This window comes from Calliopsis andreniformis, chromosome 5, assembly GCF_051401765.1.
Source record: "Calliopsis andreniformis isolate RMS-2024a chromosome 5, iyCalAndr_principal, whole genome shotgun sequence".
Classification (NCBI taxonomy): Eukaryota; Metazoa; Arthropoda; class Insecta; order Hymenoptera; family Andrenidae; genus Calliopsis; species Calliopsis andreniformis.
In genome coordinates, this window is record NC_135066.1 from 12865903 (window position 1) to 12885750 (window position 19848).

The 19848-nt window shown below is 30.8% G+C and overlaps 3 protein-coding genes and 1 non-coding gene across 11 annotated transcripts in view; 1 reads left to right on the forward strand and 3 right to left on the reverse strand.

Moving 5' to 3' along the window:
- Positions 1–2525: 2525 nt before the first annotated feature.
- On the forward strand, positions 2526–15674 carry LOC143179014 (uncharacterized). The gene is made up of 8 exons (XM_076377982.1): positions 2526–2775; positions 5109–5297; positions 5817–5987; positions 6324–6545; positions 14398–14586; positions 14692–14862; positions 15073–15315; positions 15431–15674. Exons 1-8 carry the CDS (start codon positions 2698–2700, stop codon positions 15617–15619), a joined length of 1452 nt encoding a protein of 483 aa, XP_076234097.1. The 5' UTR covers positions 2526–2697; the 3' UTR covers positions 15620–15674.
- On the reverse strand, positions 4003–4084 carry Trnas-uga (transfer RNA serine (anticodon UGA)). Its single transcript has one exon. It is a non-coding gene; the product is annotated as a tRNA-Ser (tRNA).
- Positions 15675–15938: 264 nt separating the features above from the next.
- On the reverse strand, positions 15939–18059 carry LOC143179013 (alpha-ketoglutarate-dependent dioxygenase alkB homolog 4). 2 transcript variants are annotated; one of them, XM_076377980.1, is made up of 5 exons: positions 17696–18059; positions 17441–17566; positions 16997–17089; positions 16375–16805; positions 15939–16211 (listed from the first exon to the last, which is right to left on the reverse strand). In XM_076377980.1, the coding sequence occupies exons 1-5, from the start codon at positions 17795–17797 to the stop codon at positions 16061–16063; spliced, it is 903 nt and encodes a 300-aa protein (XP_076234095.1). In that variant the 5' UTR covers positions 17798–18059; the 3' UTR covers positions 15939–16060. The 2 variants fall into 2 exon arrangements, with proteins under 2 accessions (XP_076234095.1, XP_076234096.1); XM_076377981.1 differs by having other exon boundaries at positions 17427–17566.
- A 510-nt stretch (positions 18060–18569) lies between these two features.
- Positions 18570–19848, reverse strand: part of Ampdeam (AMP deaminase) — a 32159-nt gene continuing 30880 nt past the window's right edge. For all 7 annotated transcript variants that reach the window (XM_076378520.1, XM_076378518.1, XM_076378519.1 and 4 more), the window contains one exon: positions 18570–19848. In XM_076378520.1, the coding sequence (XP_076234635.1) occupies positions 19678–19848 (171 nt within the window). In that variant the 3' untranslated portion in view covers positions 18570–19677.

Sequence of the window (19848 nt, forward strand, 5' to 3'; positions counted from 1 at the left end):
GTTTGTTTTAAAGCTACTGGACCATCGTAAGCAGATCAAGGTCTTTCACGTGTTCATGCAATCCGAGGTAAACCGCATAGAAAATATAAATATCCATATTTATTACAGGTGTACTTCAATGAAACTGATAATACATTACGAAGTACTGAAAACAACCATTTAATATCATGTGAGTTATTTTTTCAACTAAACCATTCTTTTTTATAAAATTCTCATTCACGAATTCAAAGAAATAAATGAAATTTTAATGGTAAAAATTTTGTAAATATTTATTCACTTAAAATCGAATACCATTTCGATATTGCTCTTTTAGCGTTTTCTCTAGATGGTCACACTTTACACTTTTTAAAGTAGAACAGCCGAAATAAAAGCTATTTGACGAGAAGGGAATGGAGAAGTATTAAAACTATAAAAAATAAATTGAAATAGAATTCTAAAAATGAATTGCTCTAACAGTTATATATAAAGTGGAAGAATTATTAAAAAATCTGCGAGTTATAGTAACCCATAAAAAATATTGAAAGCAATGAAGCTAAATAACAGTATTATACTATCGGATGTTAAGCATTAAGTAATATTTTATACTTAATTAAGAATCTCCCTGTCGTATTATTGTCAGATATGTAGCTGTAAAATTGAGCGTTTCTGTGCGAAAAGCACTGAAAAAAAGTTTGCACCTAAAGGCTAAAATAAAATTTCATGGAAGACTGCTTGTGCTTCCTTTAGTACCTGACGGAAAAAGTGATCACACGGCCCTGGGTGCACACAATGCACGTACGTTCGACGACTCTGCACCTTACGTTTGTATCATGGCGAGTAACGGTGTAATTTTACTATCGATCACTCCGTTTTTATCATGCAATCTATAAACTGTAAAATTTCTATTATTTCATTGACTTCTTCTGATCTATCTGTCGTAAAATAAATGTTGAAGTTCCGGGAAACATAGATCAACGTATAAAAAAGAATAAATACTGTACAGAAAATTGAATTTTAATAAAATTACAATTTATACGAATTTTCTTTTGGATTTTTACATGTTACAATATATGTTAAAAAATGAAATGGAGCATTTTACTTCATATTCAATAATGACAGGTTTGATAGTTTCTGATTCCTTGAGATTTATAATTGAAATAAAAAAATCTTAGGCAAGGTTTTTTCAATTCTGAAATAGGACACGAAAAACCGACAGGAAAAGGTTGCTGTAATCGTAACACAGCGTTCTGTATTCACAGTTAGGTCTGTCCTTATAATCTCTTAACACTGATTCTTTGCATTATAATAGGGACGATGTACTGCGCGTCACCTGTGCCAGTTCGATACGGTGTCTGCTCTAGAATTACTATCGACTTTGAATTATTTGGGGTTTCTGCTCAAATTAGACGTAATTATTAATCGATAAACGTGTTACAGGCAATCTCTACGAAATTAGCAGTTTTTCATTTTCCTTAACGACGTAGGAGCTATTACAAACATGGACAAGCTTAAATTATTTAACTATCTTCTTTCCGTTTCATGATAATTCAATCCACATATACACAGGATTCATATGTGTTAGTCATACATTAATTTTAATTAGTATAGTTAATAATTAATTTAAATTAACTGTAATTCTGAAAAAATTCGTTAAAAAATGATTCGACATTTTTGACCAGAAAGAAAATTCAGAATGATATTGACAAGGAAACAAGACTCTTTCTTAGAGACGGTGTATTTTAGTAGATTTGAACATAACCTATATTCCGCCATATTCTCGTGAAATTTACTACACATGCGCAGTTTACGCAAAGTTCTGAATATTTTTTTGTATTATTTTACATTTATAACTAAATTCTTTTTTATTTTTGACAATATCAGATTATTATAGGTATCGTTACATGCAAAAATGTTGAAGTCCACAGATTTATAATATTTAACTCATTTTTGTGTTTTAGTAAATTAATCTTACAAAATTCTGAGAATTCATTTCATCCACGTGCTGTAAAAAATAAATGACCACTGTCCATAGTTAAATTACACGTTACATAAAATAATCCCATTAAAAGTAAACATTAGAATGCATTAAAAACACGTGAAATATTCTCCTTTATCACTATAAATATTCAATTTCTCCATTTCACGATGATTCACAATCATTATTCTATATTCTACGATAAAGTTAACATTATTTCTCTATTATAAAAAACAATCCTTTAAAACACACTAGAATACGACAATTTTATTTAAATGAGCTGCATAAATAAACACAATAACAAATATCATATGGAACGCGTAGTTTTGAATCTCATCGTTATCGTATTTGAAAATTACAATTTTTTTATTTATATAACGATGAAATTGAATGCGTAAAATTACCTACATGCACTTGATTTTATTTGCAACAACGTGTCAATTAAGACGAACGATAAAAGACAGAATAATGGAAGTTAAAGACAAAAAAAAAGACAAATTTGCGGTTGGTAACCTTTGAAGTTTCGTAACCTTGGCTGAGAGTATTATTGCGGCGCATGCGTCTGAACACGCAGCCACGCGATAACTGTCTAAAAGTAGTGAATCGTCGTTGCAATGTTCTCGGCCGGTCTATGCGCTTTTTTTTGATCGTTGTAATAACGAAGAAGGACCATAAGTACTCTTGATATTTTATTTCTTTAAAAAGCACTGTGTGATACTCTATTTACTCGTAAGTGCGGAAAGATGGTTAACGCTATGAAATTGTCTCTCGGTTCACGATGCGTGAAATATCTGATGTTCGTGTTCAACTTGCTGTTCGTTGTGAGTAATTTGTTATTTTTTCCTATCATTTTCCTGTTTCGAGCGATGTCATGCGTCCACCCGCGTATGTTCGACACATAGATTCTTAAGAAACGCTCAATTCCTTCGATATATTCTTATATCAAATTTTTGCTAAAACCTAAGAGAACGTTTACTTGTGATAAATCTCTTGTTTGCACGTTCTTGGAGGGCCCATACGGAAAGTGATAAGTTAAGCTCTTATTCGTGTGTCATACTCGACTTTTCCCTTACTTTTCATATTACAGAAAAGCCTTCTAGATATAAACATAGATTAATTGTTATGCTATTTTAAGCATAACAATTGTGTGATTTAGTGTAATTGTAGTACGCAAGGAATTTTTCTAGCTTTTTTCCTTTATCTACACAAATTCGATATTTATCTTTGATTAAGAGAGTGTTATCCTAACCGCGATATAACCTAAATATCGACACAAATATTGATGTAGAATCCCGTGGGCGATGTCAAAATAATTCAACTGCAAGATTAAATAGACGTTATATCAACACGGAAATTTAATCGTTGACAGATGTCAGAGTAAAGTAATTCGTTTCCCGCTATATAGATCACGTTGTTATGCGTCATGCATAGATCGAATATATCGATACAGGTTATATTCATGCATACGCATTTGCGTCTTATTTTCTTCATCTTACGTTATAGAGTATATAATTTTTGAGCAAACAGGTTGTAAATTGGCTGAAACTAATTAACATATTGGGCTTGCATATTTGTCACGTGTTTTTTCAACTTCAAACTCCGAGTACACACTTATTATTTTCCTTTCTCCTCCGACGTATCTATTGCGTTACATTTTAATTAAGAGATACAAACCATGTATTGACAGTGTGCCAGTTGATAATATACCGTCTACGAAAGGGAACAATAATGATACAAAAAAGATAGAAAGAATCTGCCTCTTACGCGGAAAAGTTTTTCAGACGTTTTTATCATCCTCATGAGTAGAGAAATGAATCATAGATAAAAGGAGTTAGTTTGATCCCTGGATTTTTGAAATTGCTTTTAACCCAGTTTGTTTAAATATATTATTAATAAGAAACGTATGTGAAATACTTAGTGTAAGTTTTGTTTGAAAGAGGTTAGTGAAAATGATGCAATAAATTTTATATTGCTTTGTATGAACAGGGGAGTTGGTACTCCTGTGTGGAATACTGATACTTGAATTTTTATCTATAAAAAAAACTTTTCGCTGCGGACAGGATTCGAACCTGCGCGGGTAGAACCCAATGGATTTCAAGTCCATCTCCTTAACCGCTCGGACACCGCAGCAGTTGAAAAGACTTTTCATTTTAAGGGATATAAGGTGCACGTGCAATCAATATTCAAAATAAATATTTATACATTATTACTTAATGTTATTTTAAGAAATATCTTTTTAAATTAAACAGAAACGAATAAATTCATGATTTTTCCATAAATTCATTATTGAATTACTACTTTAATACGTTATTTTAAGTATACTGTAGTAGTGAATAGTAATATTCCTATTCGTAATTTTAATTCATAATTCTATTTCATTTCTATAAATCTTTTATATAGAGTGAAAATGTAATTTGCTAAAAGTTTCGTTAACTGTATCAATTATTTAGGATATTTTAGAGAAATTGATGAATTTACAATAACAATTTGTATTATTTTACTGTGATTCGTAATAATTATTACGATTGCAAAAACGTTTGTTAAATGCATCCTTATCATTCTATAATTTTATAAAACAGTTACTATTGGTAATAGTATCTAACCTAACCTCATTTTAATTTATACTTATATCTACTTTTGTTGTTAAAGTAATTTAACAATCAGTGTATTTGTACAATAAATCTGTATCATATTGATTATCACTAGTTGAACTAATTCGTCTGAGATAATTAGATACTTTTAAGCACAATTTCGTTTTAGCCTCATTTTTCGCATCGCTCTGTAATTGGATATGCGGCGCTTTTAATCTCATTTTCTTCATCCAATGTTGATCCAGTTTGCTATGTAAACAGGTCTAGCCGATTTTAGTCGACCAACGATTTAGAGCAAACTGTTTGGATTTGTTTAAATTGATACCAATATATATACGTTGTAGGAATTACATAAAACTCTAAGCAAGCTCAACGATCTAAAATGTATTTATTAACTTATATGCATAGAAAGTACTAAAACTTGTTGAACAAACTTAAGTAGCTGTTCTTTATGAGTGAAAGAAGAGGAAATGGATAATAAAACAGATTAATAAAAAAAGCTACTTTGTAAATAATATTGTAATAGTGAGTCTAATGTATAAAGAAAATGTTTCTGCTTTCAGATAACAGGAATAATTTTGTTATCCATCGGCGTGGTAATTCATGGAGTCTACCACAATTATCAACATTTCCTGGACAATAAGTTTCTCTCAGTTCCCTCGCTCCTTATCGCGATCGGAGCAATTATTTTCTTCATTGCATTCTTCGGATGCTGTGGCGCTGTCCGTGAGAATTATTGCATGATAGTGACGGTAATTTATGATTTACTAACATTAATTCCTGCAATACTGATAAAAAAGCGATTTTCCGTTTATGCAAAATGACGAATGAATTTTTGTCTTCGGTAACTTTCAACTTCAGAAGAATTCTCATAGATCTTTCTTTGTATTTTATATTATTTGTTAATATCAATTTAAAAAGTATTACTATACATAGTTATAATTGTGAAGTAATGAACAAACTTCCCGCTGGGTTGCGCAGTGAGTAACACGCAATAATTGTTATACGCATGCGTAGTACCTTATTTGCACACCTGTGTTTAATTTACGCGTTTATATCAATTGATATTAGCATATATACAGGACAATCTAGTCAAATTCAGGCATCTAAAGAATTTTCTTGCCTTTGAAGGCACTGTAAAATTTTTGTAATAAAGTTTGGAATAGTTTTATAAACATGATATGAGAAAAATTTCTCTAAATCCATTACAGTTATTAGTATATGGGCTTACTTTATACAATAAATTTCAATTTTGTATTTTGTTTTTTTAGTTTACGTCACTGTTGGTTATCGTCTTTATTTTGGAATTGTCTGGCGGTATTTCTGGATATGTTTTAAGAGCCAGGGCAGGGACAATCATCGAGAGCAAAATGATGGATACGATGTCGATATACAAGAATAATACCGAAATACAGTTGATCTGGGATAACCTTCAGCGCGATGTAATGTCTTTTTCTCTTTCTCTAACAAACTAAAAGATCCAATTACTTTTACTCTAAGCTATTTCGTTAAAATTACAAATAGACCTTCCGAAATCCTCTACAAAAAATTCGCATAGAACTAAAATCGTAATTTATCTGGAGGAAAAATACCATTATAGTTTTAAATTGATAGTAATTGGGTCTTTTACCCTATATTCTTCTTTAATAAAAATTAAACATTTTCTAGGAAAACAAGCTGCAATTTGACATAATAAATATTTAATTTATTCACAATGTGAAAAAGAAAAATAACATTTTTCTTTTATGACGTTAATTATTAAATATTCGCTATTTTAGTTCGATTGTTGCGGAACAAATGCCGCGTCCGATTGGATCAACACCCTAGACGGCCTTCCTGTTTCATGCTGTATAGATCCAGTGGGAGCGATAGAAAGTAGTAATTGTACCCTGAATTCAAGCAACCTACGCTCCGAGGGCTGTTACCAGAAGTTCCTGTCTTTCATAAAGTCTCACGCTTTACAACTCGGTGGTGTTGGTATTGGCATTGCTTTCATTCAGGTAATTAGCATGCGGTAACTCTTTAATATTGAAGTATTCAATGTAACCTCTTTAATATTAAAGTATTTAATATTTAAGTTACTATTTCCGTTTTCATCATATAACGAGTTCCATTATTTTTTTAGGCAATGGGAATCTGGTTTTCAGTTTATTTAGCACAATCAATTAAGAACAGTTACGAAGTTGTATAAGGATTTTGTGGAACTTTAAAAATTATCTTATATGCAAGAAACATCTGTTTTTAAAGGCTGATTGCAAAAAAAAATTATAACTACAGTGATTTTATCACAAAGTATATCACTACGATTAAGATGTTTTATATTGTTGTCTCATTTTGTCATGGAATCCTGAATTCATAGAACATAATGCAGTAAAATATATATAATAATGTATATATACATACATCCATGTAAAACTCTCGTGACAATTTTGTCAGGAATGTGAAAAAACGTTCTGTATCCAGAAGATCAATGAAATAAAGAATATGAAATTTTTTAACAGCGTTTTATGAAAGAAATTTCCTTTAACAATTTGGTTGTATTGTTATTTGTAACAAATTTAAAACATTTCAACTTCTGTTAACTAGACTTTTCTATTTTTTAAGAGATCTTATTGTAATATATTTGTATTATTATTGTTAAACTATTAAATGAAATCCCCGTTTAATTAATATTCAAATAGATTATTTTCCCGCCAAGCTGCGCAATTGCTGGTCTATGTAATTGCGCAGCAGTCGAAGCGCGCCTGCGTACTAGACACTTTCACGTATCGAAGTCTCTATTAAATTTATATCTCAACCTAAATAATATTTAATCAACTTTTTTAATATTAACAAATCACAATTGAGTAATCTATTTAATGCAATACATTTTCAAAATACTGCTGACAACATCAATACATTAATGAAGCAAATTAATTATACATACGTATCTGGTCGTAAAGCAAAATGATCTAAATCATATGTTCTTATTTTCCAGATATTAGCGTTTATAGTTTTCAATTCAATACTGTCTTATGGACTCGCGTCTTTCTGAACCTCTATCTTGAAATAAAAAAAAATCTTTTAATGTCTTTTCTTCTTTCTGCAAATATAAATTCTATATTCTAGATCTTGATTATGACTTTAACTCGAATTTTTTTGAAAATGTGACATAGGTCGTTTAGAGAAAGAATACATTTAAAGATTAAAGATTAAAGAAATATTTTAAGATTAAAGAAACATTTTTAAAGGTCAAAGGTCATTCATTCGCTTGATTTAGAATTTTCCTTAGAACGAATTGGGAAATGGAACAATATTGATATTGAGTAAAGCTGTTATATCAGCCTAGGAAGGAATCTTGGTTGGAAATGAAGTTTACCCTGGCTTGTAATACTTTCCTGTTTATGAATAATGAACGTGTTCTGAATTACCTACACGATGATACGCGTGAGTCATATTCCCTGTATTTTCACGCATGGGCGTAGAAACCGGTCGATGTGTTCCAGTGCCGACCATTTCGAGGCTCCCCATGGTAAACATTTCATATGTTTTCAATGATAATTAACTGACGGTACATAATCAAGGTACAGACTAATTAATAAACTACCAAGAAGAAATGGCTGAAAATGAAACAAATTATACTAATTTTAAATGTATTTATATGTTAGTTTTCATAATAAGCTTCAGAAAACTGTATTCCTAAGATTTATTGAATGGCAGAAAAAAATCTCTGTTATTTTGAATTAGTTTATCTTCTCATTTGAGAAACAAAATCTGCATATTTTTAAATGTACGTGGAACAACAACATGGAGTGGTATCCTCCAACTGTTTTGAAGAGTTCCTATAATTACAATTGTCATCTCACAATCAGTATATCTAAATTCTCAGTATATCTAATATCTCAAAGTTATTAATCTGAATGTGGAACTAAAAAATAATAGTAAGAATGATAAGTACGAAAGTATAATCTCTTCCACTTCCTGATAGGATGTTTACAGACCTCCAAGCTCATATAAAAAAAATACACTTATGTGATTCATTCCTCAAGGATATTACAATTATTATTCATTGACTAAAAATAACACCAAAAATCGATTACAACGTTCTTATGAAAAGTAGCGTAAGTATCAAAAGTGAACAATTTTTTCTGTTAAGAAAATCTTCAATGTGGCACGTACAAATTTTTTAACGAGAAAACATTATTCAATATTGGCACTTACACTGCCTTCCACAAGAACGCTTCGATTATAAACGAACAACGATCCCCTTTGCATTACGTATGTTTTCAACAACTTCGTTTCGTTTGTTTGGATAGAAGTAGTAGAATATCAATAATTATTTAAAATAATTCGTTCGAAAATACAATTTGAATAAGAAGTTGCTCAAAAAATCAAATCGACCTTATAAAATTCAACGTTGCTTCCGCTACAGTGTACATCAAAATCTAATCTAAATGGATGAAAAACGAACATTAAGAAGAAAAAGATTTTCAGGAAGGCACGTAGCGAGCGTCGCGTTACGTGCACGATCAGTACGTGTGTGGTTCTTTATCAGTAGATAATGCGATATATCGAATCGAGTTTAGGTGTTTTCCGCGTTCAGTCGGTGCTTCATCGTCGCTCGCGAGAGAGAGAAGGGACAGTGTTGTTCCCGTGGTGGACTTGCGTACAACAGGATCCTCGCAAAACGGGCACCAAAATGGCTGCCACGCACCTCGATGTTGGCCTGCGTTGCATCAAGTACCTGCTTTGCGCAGTTAACGCCCTCTTTGTGGTTCGTAGCCACATTCTTTCGTCTCCTTTTCATCTATCATTCAAACGTGTTACTATCGCATCGTCTACGAATACGCTTACCATCTTCTATCGATTAAACTGAACAAATATTCGACATTTGCAATGGTCTGTCCGTCCATTTTGAATATCGAACAACATTGCCACTTATTCTAGTATCTCGCTATTTTATTTATGCAAATTTTCCTCGCGCGAATTGTCGATCTACTCGTTTTCTTTTATTTCGCGTTATCGACTTCTTTTGTCGGGATGTTACGTTATCAAACGCTTTGTTAATCCCGCATTTCGATCGAGTTATCGGGTGTTGCTGCTCAATATGTAATGTACTGATGACTGACGACTCGATTAATCAAAGTTTCTTTATAACTAGATTGCGAATTTTTAATACAAATTTTTATGAACACGGCTGGAGACATGAAGTCTAAATAAATATTTAATTCATCCTTCGAATATTATAATTTCCACTTTATTTTTTATATTTTCTATGTTTTTAAACTATTACATGTATGCTGCGACTTTTTACACGTTTCAAATTTTCATAAATGCGTAAATATTCGAAGCTGTCCATAACTCTCGCGTGAGGATCAATGATAGAATATTTGTTTCGTTTGTTTATTTGCTCGTATCCATTCTTTTTTCTATTCATCTGATTGCTTTCGCAGTAATCTGTCATTGTTCAACAAATGTTCACCGAACGCGAGCATGGCCACATTAATTAGATGGCACGAGGCTTGAATGCAAGGACACGAATGTGAGACTGTTTCTAATTGATCGAGCAATCATCATTCAAATCTGCTGACTTGACTCCTTTCAATTACCACTAGCTTCTACGTTATGATGCGTTTATAGAACTGATGATAGCATATCGATCAAACGGATAAACTTATCGTCGATAAGGAGTCAATGATCAATTTCCCGGAAAGGTTGAACACACGATAAACAAATACGCAATTTATATCAAATATGAAATAATTTATCGTTCTTTGTGAGCGATAAAAAATACAAATAAGGATACAGTAAAAAGTACAATGAGAATCGAAATAAGTGGTCCTACTTTATTAACCTAGCATAACTTAACCAAGACCTAACCTTTTGTCATTTTTTGAAAGAGTAAAATAAGGTAAGTGTACCTAATACTGGATATTAGCTATATATTTAAAAAATGAAACGCAACGAAGCGGTCAAACTATAAAAGTGGTAGCAGGGAATCCCCTCTTTACTGTTGCAGTTTTGTCACTTTGTTGCGTTTCAGTTTTTAAAGATATAACTAATGGCTAATATCTAGTATTCGGTACACTTACTCTATTCTACTCTTCTTAAAAATGAAAAATAGGTTAAATAACCCAAGTCGGAAAAGACTATTTTTAATAACGCCACAACAAATTTACAACGTGTTTCACTAAAACGTTTGGTACATTTTTTTGGTATTTTGCTTTGATTCATTTCAAGAAAGACATTTTTGTTTACTATAGAATATTTTAGAAACGGTTGAAATTTACTTAATCTTTTTAAAGTTAACCCCCTAATCACTGGTACAGCGAGATTCGACAAGTCAATATTTATTTAGTTTTCGTGGATCTAGAACAAATTCTGTACTCACCATAAATAATGTTATCGACAAAGAAAATTTTTTCCACGCGTCGACAAATTCTTCCAGAGTACACTAACCAAAAAAAAGTTGCACAATTTCTTTCCACACACTTAATAACAAAAATTGGAAGTTAAAAGTTTCAAAGTAGGTACCGAAGGATCGGTCCGCGGCAATTTTAGCACTGCATCTTACTGCGTCCCACTACTAATAAGATCGTCCTACTACTAACAATAAGGTTAAAGTAAGGTGGCCATATTTTTCAACAAAAAATTTGGGACGACGCGACGCGGTGACCAATCCTTTGAAGGGAGGGGATTTCGCGAAAGAATTAAAAATTTTCCTTCTCATTCTGAAGAATAATAAATGTATAATATATATAATAATAATAAATATACTATAAGGATATTATATTTATGTCTACATGACTTTCTTTTATCCTTAGCTTAGCAAGAGTAAATTAGCAAAATGGGACTTATTTCGATGGCGTCCTGTATATGCAATTGTCGATTACGTTATCGGAAAGTCAATGAAAATTAGATATTCATATAAGAAACTTTTTATTGTTAGAAGGAAACGTAAATAGTATAACGCATTTTGATGACAGGTCGTTAAGATTATTTTTAAGTTTAAAATAACAGAATTTAGTGAGTTAAGTTGCAAAACTTTGAACTTATACATATTACACTTACGGAAACTAGTAATCTATTGAAAGTGGATTCCTATTAGTCAGTTAATAGCTTTATGAGGTATATACGCACATAGTGAAACAACTTAATTTTAAAGTCTCTATGTTAGTGTAATTATTTCGCGAAAGAGCTTTTTCGCTTCAAATTGCGACGATTGCTTTTTCGATAATTTCCAAAATAATGTATACACAATTCAAATGAAGTGGCCTTCGCGCTCGAGTAGGTACAACTTTTTTGTTTACTAGCTTGATTACTCACAGGCACAAGAGATTGGTAAATATAGCTATAGCTGGGAATGAAGAGTGACGAGACCAAAAAAAAATAAAAAATAAATTACAGAGCATGCAAATTATTAGACTTTAAACTTTTTTATATGTATATAACAGCCTCATGCATTAATTCGTAGTTTAGATGTTTTTTGGAAGTTAGTCTGGAAACAGTGACAGGAAAACATATAAAGGAGTCAATTTATTATCGATGGTTAGGCTGATAACGAACATATTTTCTTTAAAAATAATTCACTGTTATATACATATATTATAATTAAAGTAAAAACGAGAATTTTGGGTGTTCTGTGAACATTACGCGAATTATTCTTATAATCTGGAAACAGTGATATGAGAGGTTAAGAAATGAAGCACAAAATCTTTAACAAATATATGTATGCTTGATATGTCACTTTTATACAAACACTCGGTAATGTAGGATTTTCTTGCAGCACAGCAGATATAAGTAGACATTATTTCAACGTAATTGCATACATTACATAAAAATTATATAACAACAGGAAGTTATATGAGACAGAACAGAAATACTTAAAAACCTAGTTAGAACATTTCTTGTAAATGTGGAATCAGTATTTCGTATTTCAGTCGTATACTTTAATTAAATAAATTATTTACTTTGCAACTGTTGTAAATTCCTCAAGTTTTAGATCCATTTTTTAATACTTTCTATATAAAACCTACTAAAAATGTATGAATCCCCATTAGCATAAAACTAATAACAAGAACCTAACTTAATAACAATAGAGCGTCATTTCATTTTCTTAAAATTGTCATTTCATTTTGGCTTCCTATTTCTATTTTTTTTTTTTAAGTCCATTGAATCTAATATATAAAGTTTGTTAAGACAGAAATACATAGGAAAATAGAAAAAATTTCCGATAATTGTACGATCAAAATGCAAAACGACATAAATCACGCTTTATACAGTAAAAATGCAAGGTCTACTTTAAAGTATTGTATTTGCGAAAAAAAATCAAAACGACTTACTTCTTTTTCTAAATTACTGTAAACAGCATTTCTGAAAAAAATTTTACCAGATTCGTGTATCCTGTTAAACCTTGCAATTTTCATTGACAAACATGCCCTTAAATTTAAGGGCTTACAAGGGTAAGGATACATCAAACATAAAATCGAAACAAAAGTTTATCGTATGTCAAAATTACGATACAATGTCTCTCCAAAAATTTTTTAAGCCACAATTTATAAATGCAGTGTATATATCTACGTATATAAAATTGAAAATACCGAACGTGAAAGCTTGAAAAATAAAATGCGTGACTTATGCTGATTTGCCTTACAGCCAGATTCAGCAACCAAATATGTGATTCGAGTAATGTCAGAATCTACAGTCAAACAAAGAGACAGTGGATACATGCAAATGATAATTAAGTTCTTTAAATGAGAAAACGAGAACGATAAATGCGGTCGAGGCTGACGTTACGACAATAACTGCGACGACGTCGATTTTTCCTGCTGGCCGAGAAGAGAAAAAGTAACGAGAATAACCATGCTCGGCCCTGAGATTCAACAAGTTAGGTCAACCCTCGATGTACGAACGTGGATCATAGGTCTACGGTTGTCGTTCGTGTGGCCAGCAGGGTGGATCGATATCGGCTGGGTGAGGTCGACCCCGATGAATTATTACCTTGCATAGCAAAGGCCTGCAACGTCGCGAACCATCGACAAGTTGCATTTCCTTGTCCTTTTTATTTTTCCTCTTTGCCTCTGTTTTCTATGAGTTTACGAAAATTTATAAGATTGAAATGAAAATGAAGGCTCGTTCAGAGTAGCCAATTAGGTACTTGAATTAAAAGCTACTTTAAATTAGTCATGTTACTTCACTTCAAATTTATCTTCACGCGAGTTGAGTTATTTAATTGAAAGGCTCGTTTCAGATTACATGGTCAAGTTACTTGAATTCAAGTATGGTATATAGTACTGTGGGGGTACCCCTGGTCAGAACAAGGAAAGGTTGCGTGGCTGCGACAAACCGTCGCCACGTATCCTTAATAATATTTAGATTATTGGAATGGATGATCGATATGTTAAAGTTCGAGAGGATGTTTAGAACAAAAGCGATACGGTGTGAAAGAGAAAAGAATGACCTTAGAGAATGCGTCAGGGTGTGAATGAGTATAAAAGGGATAAAACATTGAAGTTAATAAAATAGATTCATTGTTCTGTGAAACAATTGGAATTCTTCATTTATGAGATTTCGGTTAAGACGAGAAATCGTTGTTTCACCTGATGTACATATGTACGTACGTGCATGGATCGTTTTATCAGTTCTGATAACTAATCTTTTTGATACAGATAAGGGAATTCTATCATCTTTTTCTATTGCATAAAACAGTAATCGTCGTTTAAATTTCAAAAATGACAATTTGTTCTCAATGAAATAACAAAATTAATAACATCGTTAGATAAAGTCAATTTCACCTTTGTTTAAAAAAAATAATTTCTACTTTTCATTCATTTTTCATCCATCTAATTTTTTGTATATATTTTAATATTACAGTTAACTGGGATTATGATAATATCTGTTGGCACAACTATTTATGCAGTAAATGAAAACTTCCTTGATTCACCTGACTTACGTTACTTACACCCAGCAACTATTCTAATTGTTGCTGGAATCCTTGTATTTGTGATAGCTTTCCTTGGATGTTGTGGAGCTCTCAGAGAAAGTACTTGCATGGTCCTTGTGGTAAGTATTTTATGATTTATTTTGTAAAGTGGGCTGCCCAACATATTATTATGTTATATATGAATCAATTTTAGAGGAACTAAATAAGCATAATTACATTTACAGTTTGCAGTATCTCTTTCAATAGTTCTTATACTGGAGTTAGCTGCTGCAATTACAGCTTATGCCCTTCAAAATGATATACAAAGATCCTTATCTGAACATCTTCTAAGGACAATCCACGATTATGGAAGACACAATATATCTACAGATGCTGTTGACTTCATACAATCCAGGGTAATATTCGAGTTTTTGAAATACAGAAAAATAAATTTATTTTTTACTAAATAGTTAAACTAGTATTAATGTTGTTAAATATTAAAATATTGTTTTACTAGCAACAAATCAAGAATTTTCTCATTTAATTACTACTCATTAAGTTTATTATAGAATTGTAATTTATCACAATTATAAAATCATTAGAGAATACATTTTGTATGTTTACAGCTTCATTGCTGTGGATATTATGGATACGAAGATTGGACAGATATTATGAAAGAGACTGGAGCTGAGTTCCCACAATCTTGTTGCGTTATGGGTCTTTACATTGTTAACATTACATTCATGCCTGGTGGCATTGATTATCCATGTACCCCTTACAGCACTGGATGTGGCAAATATGTTTCAAATATCATTCATAGAAGTGCACTCTATATCGGTACTGGAGCCTTGGCTATTGCTCTTATCCAGGTTTGTGTTTATGTTCATTTTGCTATTCTAATAAACCAAAAAATGAATTGAAAGAAATTAATAGGTTAATAAAAATCCAGCAAAGTAAAAAATTATTCTTCTCTTCTATTTGCAGTTTACAGGAATAATGTTTGCCTGCATGCTAGGCAAAGCGATTAGAAGACAAAAAACAGAAAGAGAAAGACGTCGCTGGGAATTGAGAGAAAATTTGGTGAATGGATATCAACCATTGGGAAAAGCAGATCCTTTTACTACTTTCCCCGTTGTTTACATGTCCTCCCCTGACCCTCTAAAAACTCCTTAAAATGTTATCTATTATTCTGTTATTTAATAACTTGTCATAAATGCTCTATTTTGTACAGTGATGTTTCTTCAAAGTATTAATACCTTTTCATCCCCTACAATTTTGGAAGATAATAGTTTTAATTTAGTGTGAGATATTATTTATGATCCCTAATTTTTTTATTTTTCATTTGAAATGTATTTTTTTTGTTTCTTCTCTGTATATGAAGGTTCCTAAAATGTTTTAGAAATATTTAATTAAAGTTCTATTTGAAATTCATGTTATCGCATATTTTAACTTCAATAACGTTATGTTTATAAAATTTCATAATTGCAGATAATGTGTGTAAAAATATTGAATATATTTCTATAATATGTTAAGAAATCTACAAGTCTTACTATGTATTTTACAATTATGTACATTTTATCAGAAAGATACTTTACAAATTTGGTCTTTGCAATTTTATTGAAAGATTGAAGCTCTCTGTAAAATCTCTTCAACTTCTTCATTCCTTGACAAGTTATCTAAGTAAGGAGGGGTTAATTCACGATAAGCTAAACAAACTCTTCGAGATTGTACATCTTCCCTCAGAACACAATGTTCCCATTGATACCTAAAAACCATTCAGAAGATTCTGGCATTTGCTAAATCGATGCAATATATATATATATAATTATCAATATAAATAAAAAGTATTGCCTAATACACTACTTTCTTAAACGAAGCTTCATATTATATCACAATTATAACATATGTATTATTTGGTATATTTCTACCTTGCAGCACCATAAAGAACCATGAGGGATCCTTCTGGCATTGGTAATCTCACATTTATATCTTCAGTATGCTTCTTGTTATTTACTTCATCAAATTTCAAATTACTACACGATATAGAATATTCTACTGTACTTTGCAAATTGTATTTTGTGTCTGGTCCATAATAAGGAGTCATTGTTAGAACTGAATCACCCATAACATTAACTGTAACTATTCTTTCGCCCCAAATCCAGCAATCATCAATATGAGGGTCTATTGATGCTCCTCGTAGTGGATCATACTCTAAAGTGCATTGCTCAATTGTTTGGAAATTTTTGAGTAAGGGAACTTCAGAAAATTTTTGCTGCACAAATTGAGTACATTTTGGGAAACCATTGAAGAAGCCCAAGCGAAGTTTTTTCTTCTTGAAATTACATTTTGGACCAAAATTCTAAATTCATAAAATTATCTTTTTAATTTTCCAATCACACTGTTTTACTTAATTTTTTTCATTTAATGTCTCAAAGAATATATTAATTTTTAGCACTTTGAAATTCAATAAGTTTATTAATTGTTTTTATTAAAACAATTATTTTTAAAACACTTATTATAAGTAGTCTTAATTTGTTTTGGTCATAATACCTGCTTTCTTCTACCACTTTGAGAAGGTTCCCAAGGTATCTCATCCAATGAGTTCATCAATGAAGCAATTTCATTTGAATTTAAAAATTCTAGCTGTTTATTTACAAAAATAAAATATATTATTAAAATATGAAGTATCTAAAAAAATTGTTAATATACATAAAAAATAAAATCATCTGTTACTAACACACAAAATACTTAATTATCATAAATGCAATTTCAAAAATGCAGGTTGCTTTGTACAAATTTTCAGAGCAAATTTTTTCTTAGACAAAGTCCTACACAGAAAAGATACTATTTTCACTTTAAATATATTTCTTTATAATAATTATCCAATTTTAAATTGTAGGAATTAATATTGGACATTCTATGTAAAATAATTTACTCTAAATAATAAAAAATAATCTTTTAAATAAAATAATTTCTTAACTACAAACTTAACACCTGTATATAAACACCAGGAAACTCTATAGCCTTTCCCTGGTGATTTGGATGACTTTTGTAAAGGTCCATGTCCCAACCAGGCCATGCCTTATTGCAATGCGGACAGTAGACATAGCTAGGATACTTCTGAAATATAATATTTATAACACAGTAGTTAAAACATATTTCAACATACAAAAATTTACAAATTCGTTGATATATAATTAGAACATTAGTTAATAATCACTCATATATAGTAGAAAAACCAATTCTAACCTCTAACTGAGATTTTAGATCTGGTTTCGTTATATTATATTCGATTTCACAGAGGAGACAGGATCTTATGCCTTTACAACCACAAGATCGGACTGTCTCCATTTTTAACAGAAACTGATATGTAATAATTAAGTATCACAACAGAAAACACTAGTAATAATAACACATATCACTCCCGAATCTAACCACTTGATACTCGCGTATAAATAGGTGAAAGCCACTTGTGGAAGTTTCACTTCCTACGTTTTTTCTGTATATCTGTTTCTAATAGAAGGGTTCACAGCATTTATCAAGACTCTGTAATCCATAGTGTCACATATGTACATTAAACAGTGAAAATTACTCATCTGTTACTAAAAGGCATTTCAACGAATGTTACTTATGGAATGAGCATGGAAATTCAATAGCCACTAGGTGTCACTAGGTTCATGGAATGGCCATCTATAATCTATAGCCATCTAGGGACAATACTTATGAACTATGCAATTCAAAAGCACGTTTGAACAATACCGACTTCGCGAAGAACTATTTAAAATTTGTATAAAACTTACGAAGATACATAGTTTGCGAAAAATTGATATTTCTCATAACATAATGATCGTAACTATAATTTTTATTAAATTTGCAATCTTGTAATTTGAGAAATAATAGAGTTCTTCAAAGACAGAGTTCTCATTATCAGTATACAAACACATGGGTGTTCTTAACACTGTAATATTAAAAAACTCAATTTTTATCGTATAAATACATTTTATTCTGTTAATTGAATAAGATTCTTCTATTACAACTTCTATTTATAATAACATTTCACAAAAAGTGTACTGGAAGAATATAAAATATGTTTTAACAATTATTTTTGTATTGAGAACACAAATTACTTTAACGATACAAGTATATTTTTTTCTTTTATAGAATATACTTTATACAATAAATATATTTGTTTTCTACCTAATAACAATTTGTATGCAATATTAGGTCACGTTATGAATATTAATTATTTTATTATATACTTGTCCATAAAAGCTCGTTGATTGGAAAGTCGTATTGAAGACTAAATACCAAACAGAAGTTAATGATTCTTTGTTAATAGTTCGAAAATAGATAATTTTATTATTACGCGACCTTAATTAATTGAAAATTAAATGTAACGTTCATATCGGTTGATAATTAAAGATCAAGTATAGGTAATGTGATTTATACATTTTATGAATAAACTACTCATAGACGAGTCAAATACGCTTGCTAAAAACAAATATACACAGTAGTTGTATAAATGTACAAAAAGGTACGAAAATAAAGCTAAAATTTAAAAAGCTGGGCTGACAATTTTTTTTGTGTGGTTAAAATATGGAAAATGAATAGTTGACACACAAAACTATACAATGTTCCTCTTTTCTAACATAAAATTAGTACAATACTCACTCTGTTATAATTATTATAATTTACCTATAATAGTATTCAAACTAATACACACTATCGAAGTTATAATAATTGAAATTTGAACCCTATCTAAATTCCTATCTATTCTTAAATTGGTCAACATACATGAAAAATTTCAGATTAATTTATCCCTGCTTTGCATCAAAACTGCAATCTGAATGAAAGACTCTGTAACTCAGTTTACATTTACTTTTAATAAGATATTTCTTTCTGTATTCGATACACCTTAAAATACGAAAATATGAAAATTTTGTCATTTGGTACTGACAATATTTAAACAAGATAATTTAATAAATTGTGTTTCATCTTTCTATATCTAGCACTAAAAAAATAACTCTGATGTTATCATATATTTGATAATGAGAATATCTTCTGTAAGGGAATCATCGTGAGTAAAGAAAAATCATTAGCATAAAATCGCATAATTACGTCACAAAATTCGCACTACAGTATTCGTCGTGAATGTCGTCAAATTTTGTGGGCACCATTTGTCATCATTAGAATATTATACTTTTTACGATTCTTTGTACTATCGCTAAGGATTAAAATGGAACGGCTTCAGGTTTCTCAACGACTTTGAAAATATTTGACAATTCGTCAACTAATGTCTCGTATCGATAGGCTACCCGAATATCTGGTACATTTGTTCGAGTAATATCATTACCAGCTACTCCTTCTTTAGTATAATTCGGTCCAAGCCAATATTGTTTGCT

Bases quoted from the DNA above. Each gene is read 5' to 3' on its own strand.
- LOC143179014 (XM_076377982.1), top strand. From the start codon at position 2,698: ATGGTTAACGCTATGAAATTGTCTCTCGGTTCACGATGCGTGAAATAT. The intron at 2,776-5,108 runs GTGAGTAATTTG...TTCTGCTTTCAG, and splicing joins TGTTCAACTTGCTGTTCGTT to ATAACAGGAATAATTTTGTT. The intron at 15,316-15,430 runs GTTTGTGTTTAT...TTCTATTTGCAG, and splicing joins TGGCTATTGCTCTTATCCAG to TTTACAGGAATAATGTTTGC.
- LOC143179013 (XM_076377980.1), bottom strand. From the start codon at position 17,797: ATGGAGACAGTCCGATCTTGTGGTTGTAAAGGCATAAGATCCTGTCTC. The intron at 17,567-17,695 runs GTTAGAATTGGT...ATTATATTTCAG, and splicing joins ATCTAAAATCTCAGTTAGAG to AAGTATCCTAGCTATGTCTA. The intron at 16,212-16,374 runs GTAGAAATATAC...AATGGTTTTTAG, and splicing joins GTTCTTTATGGTGCTGCAAG to GTATCAATGGGAACATTGTG.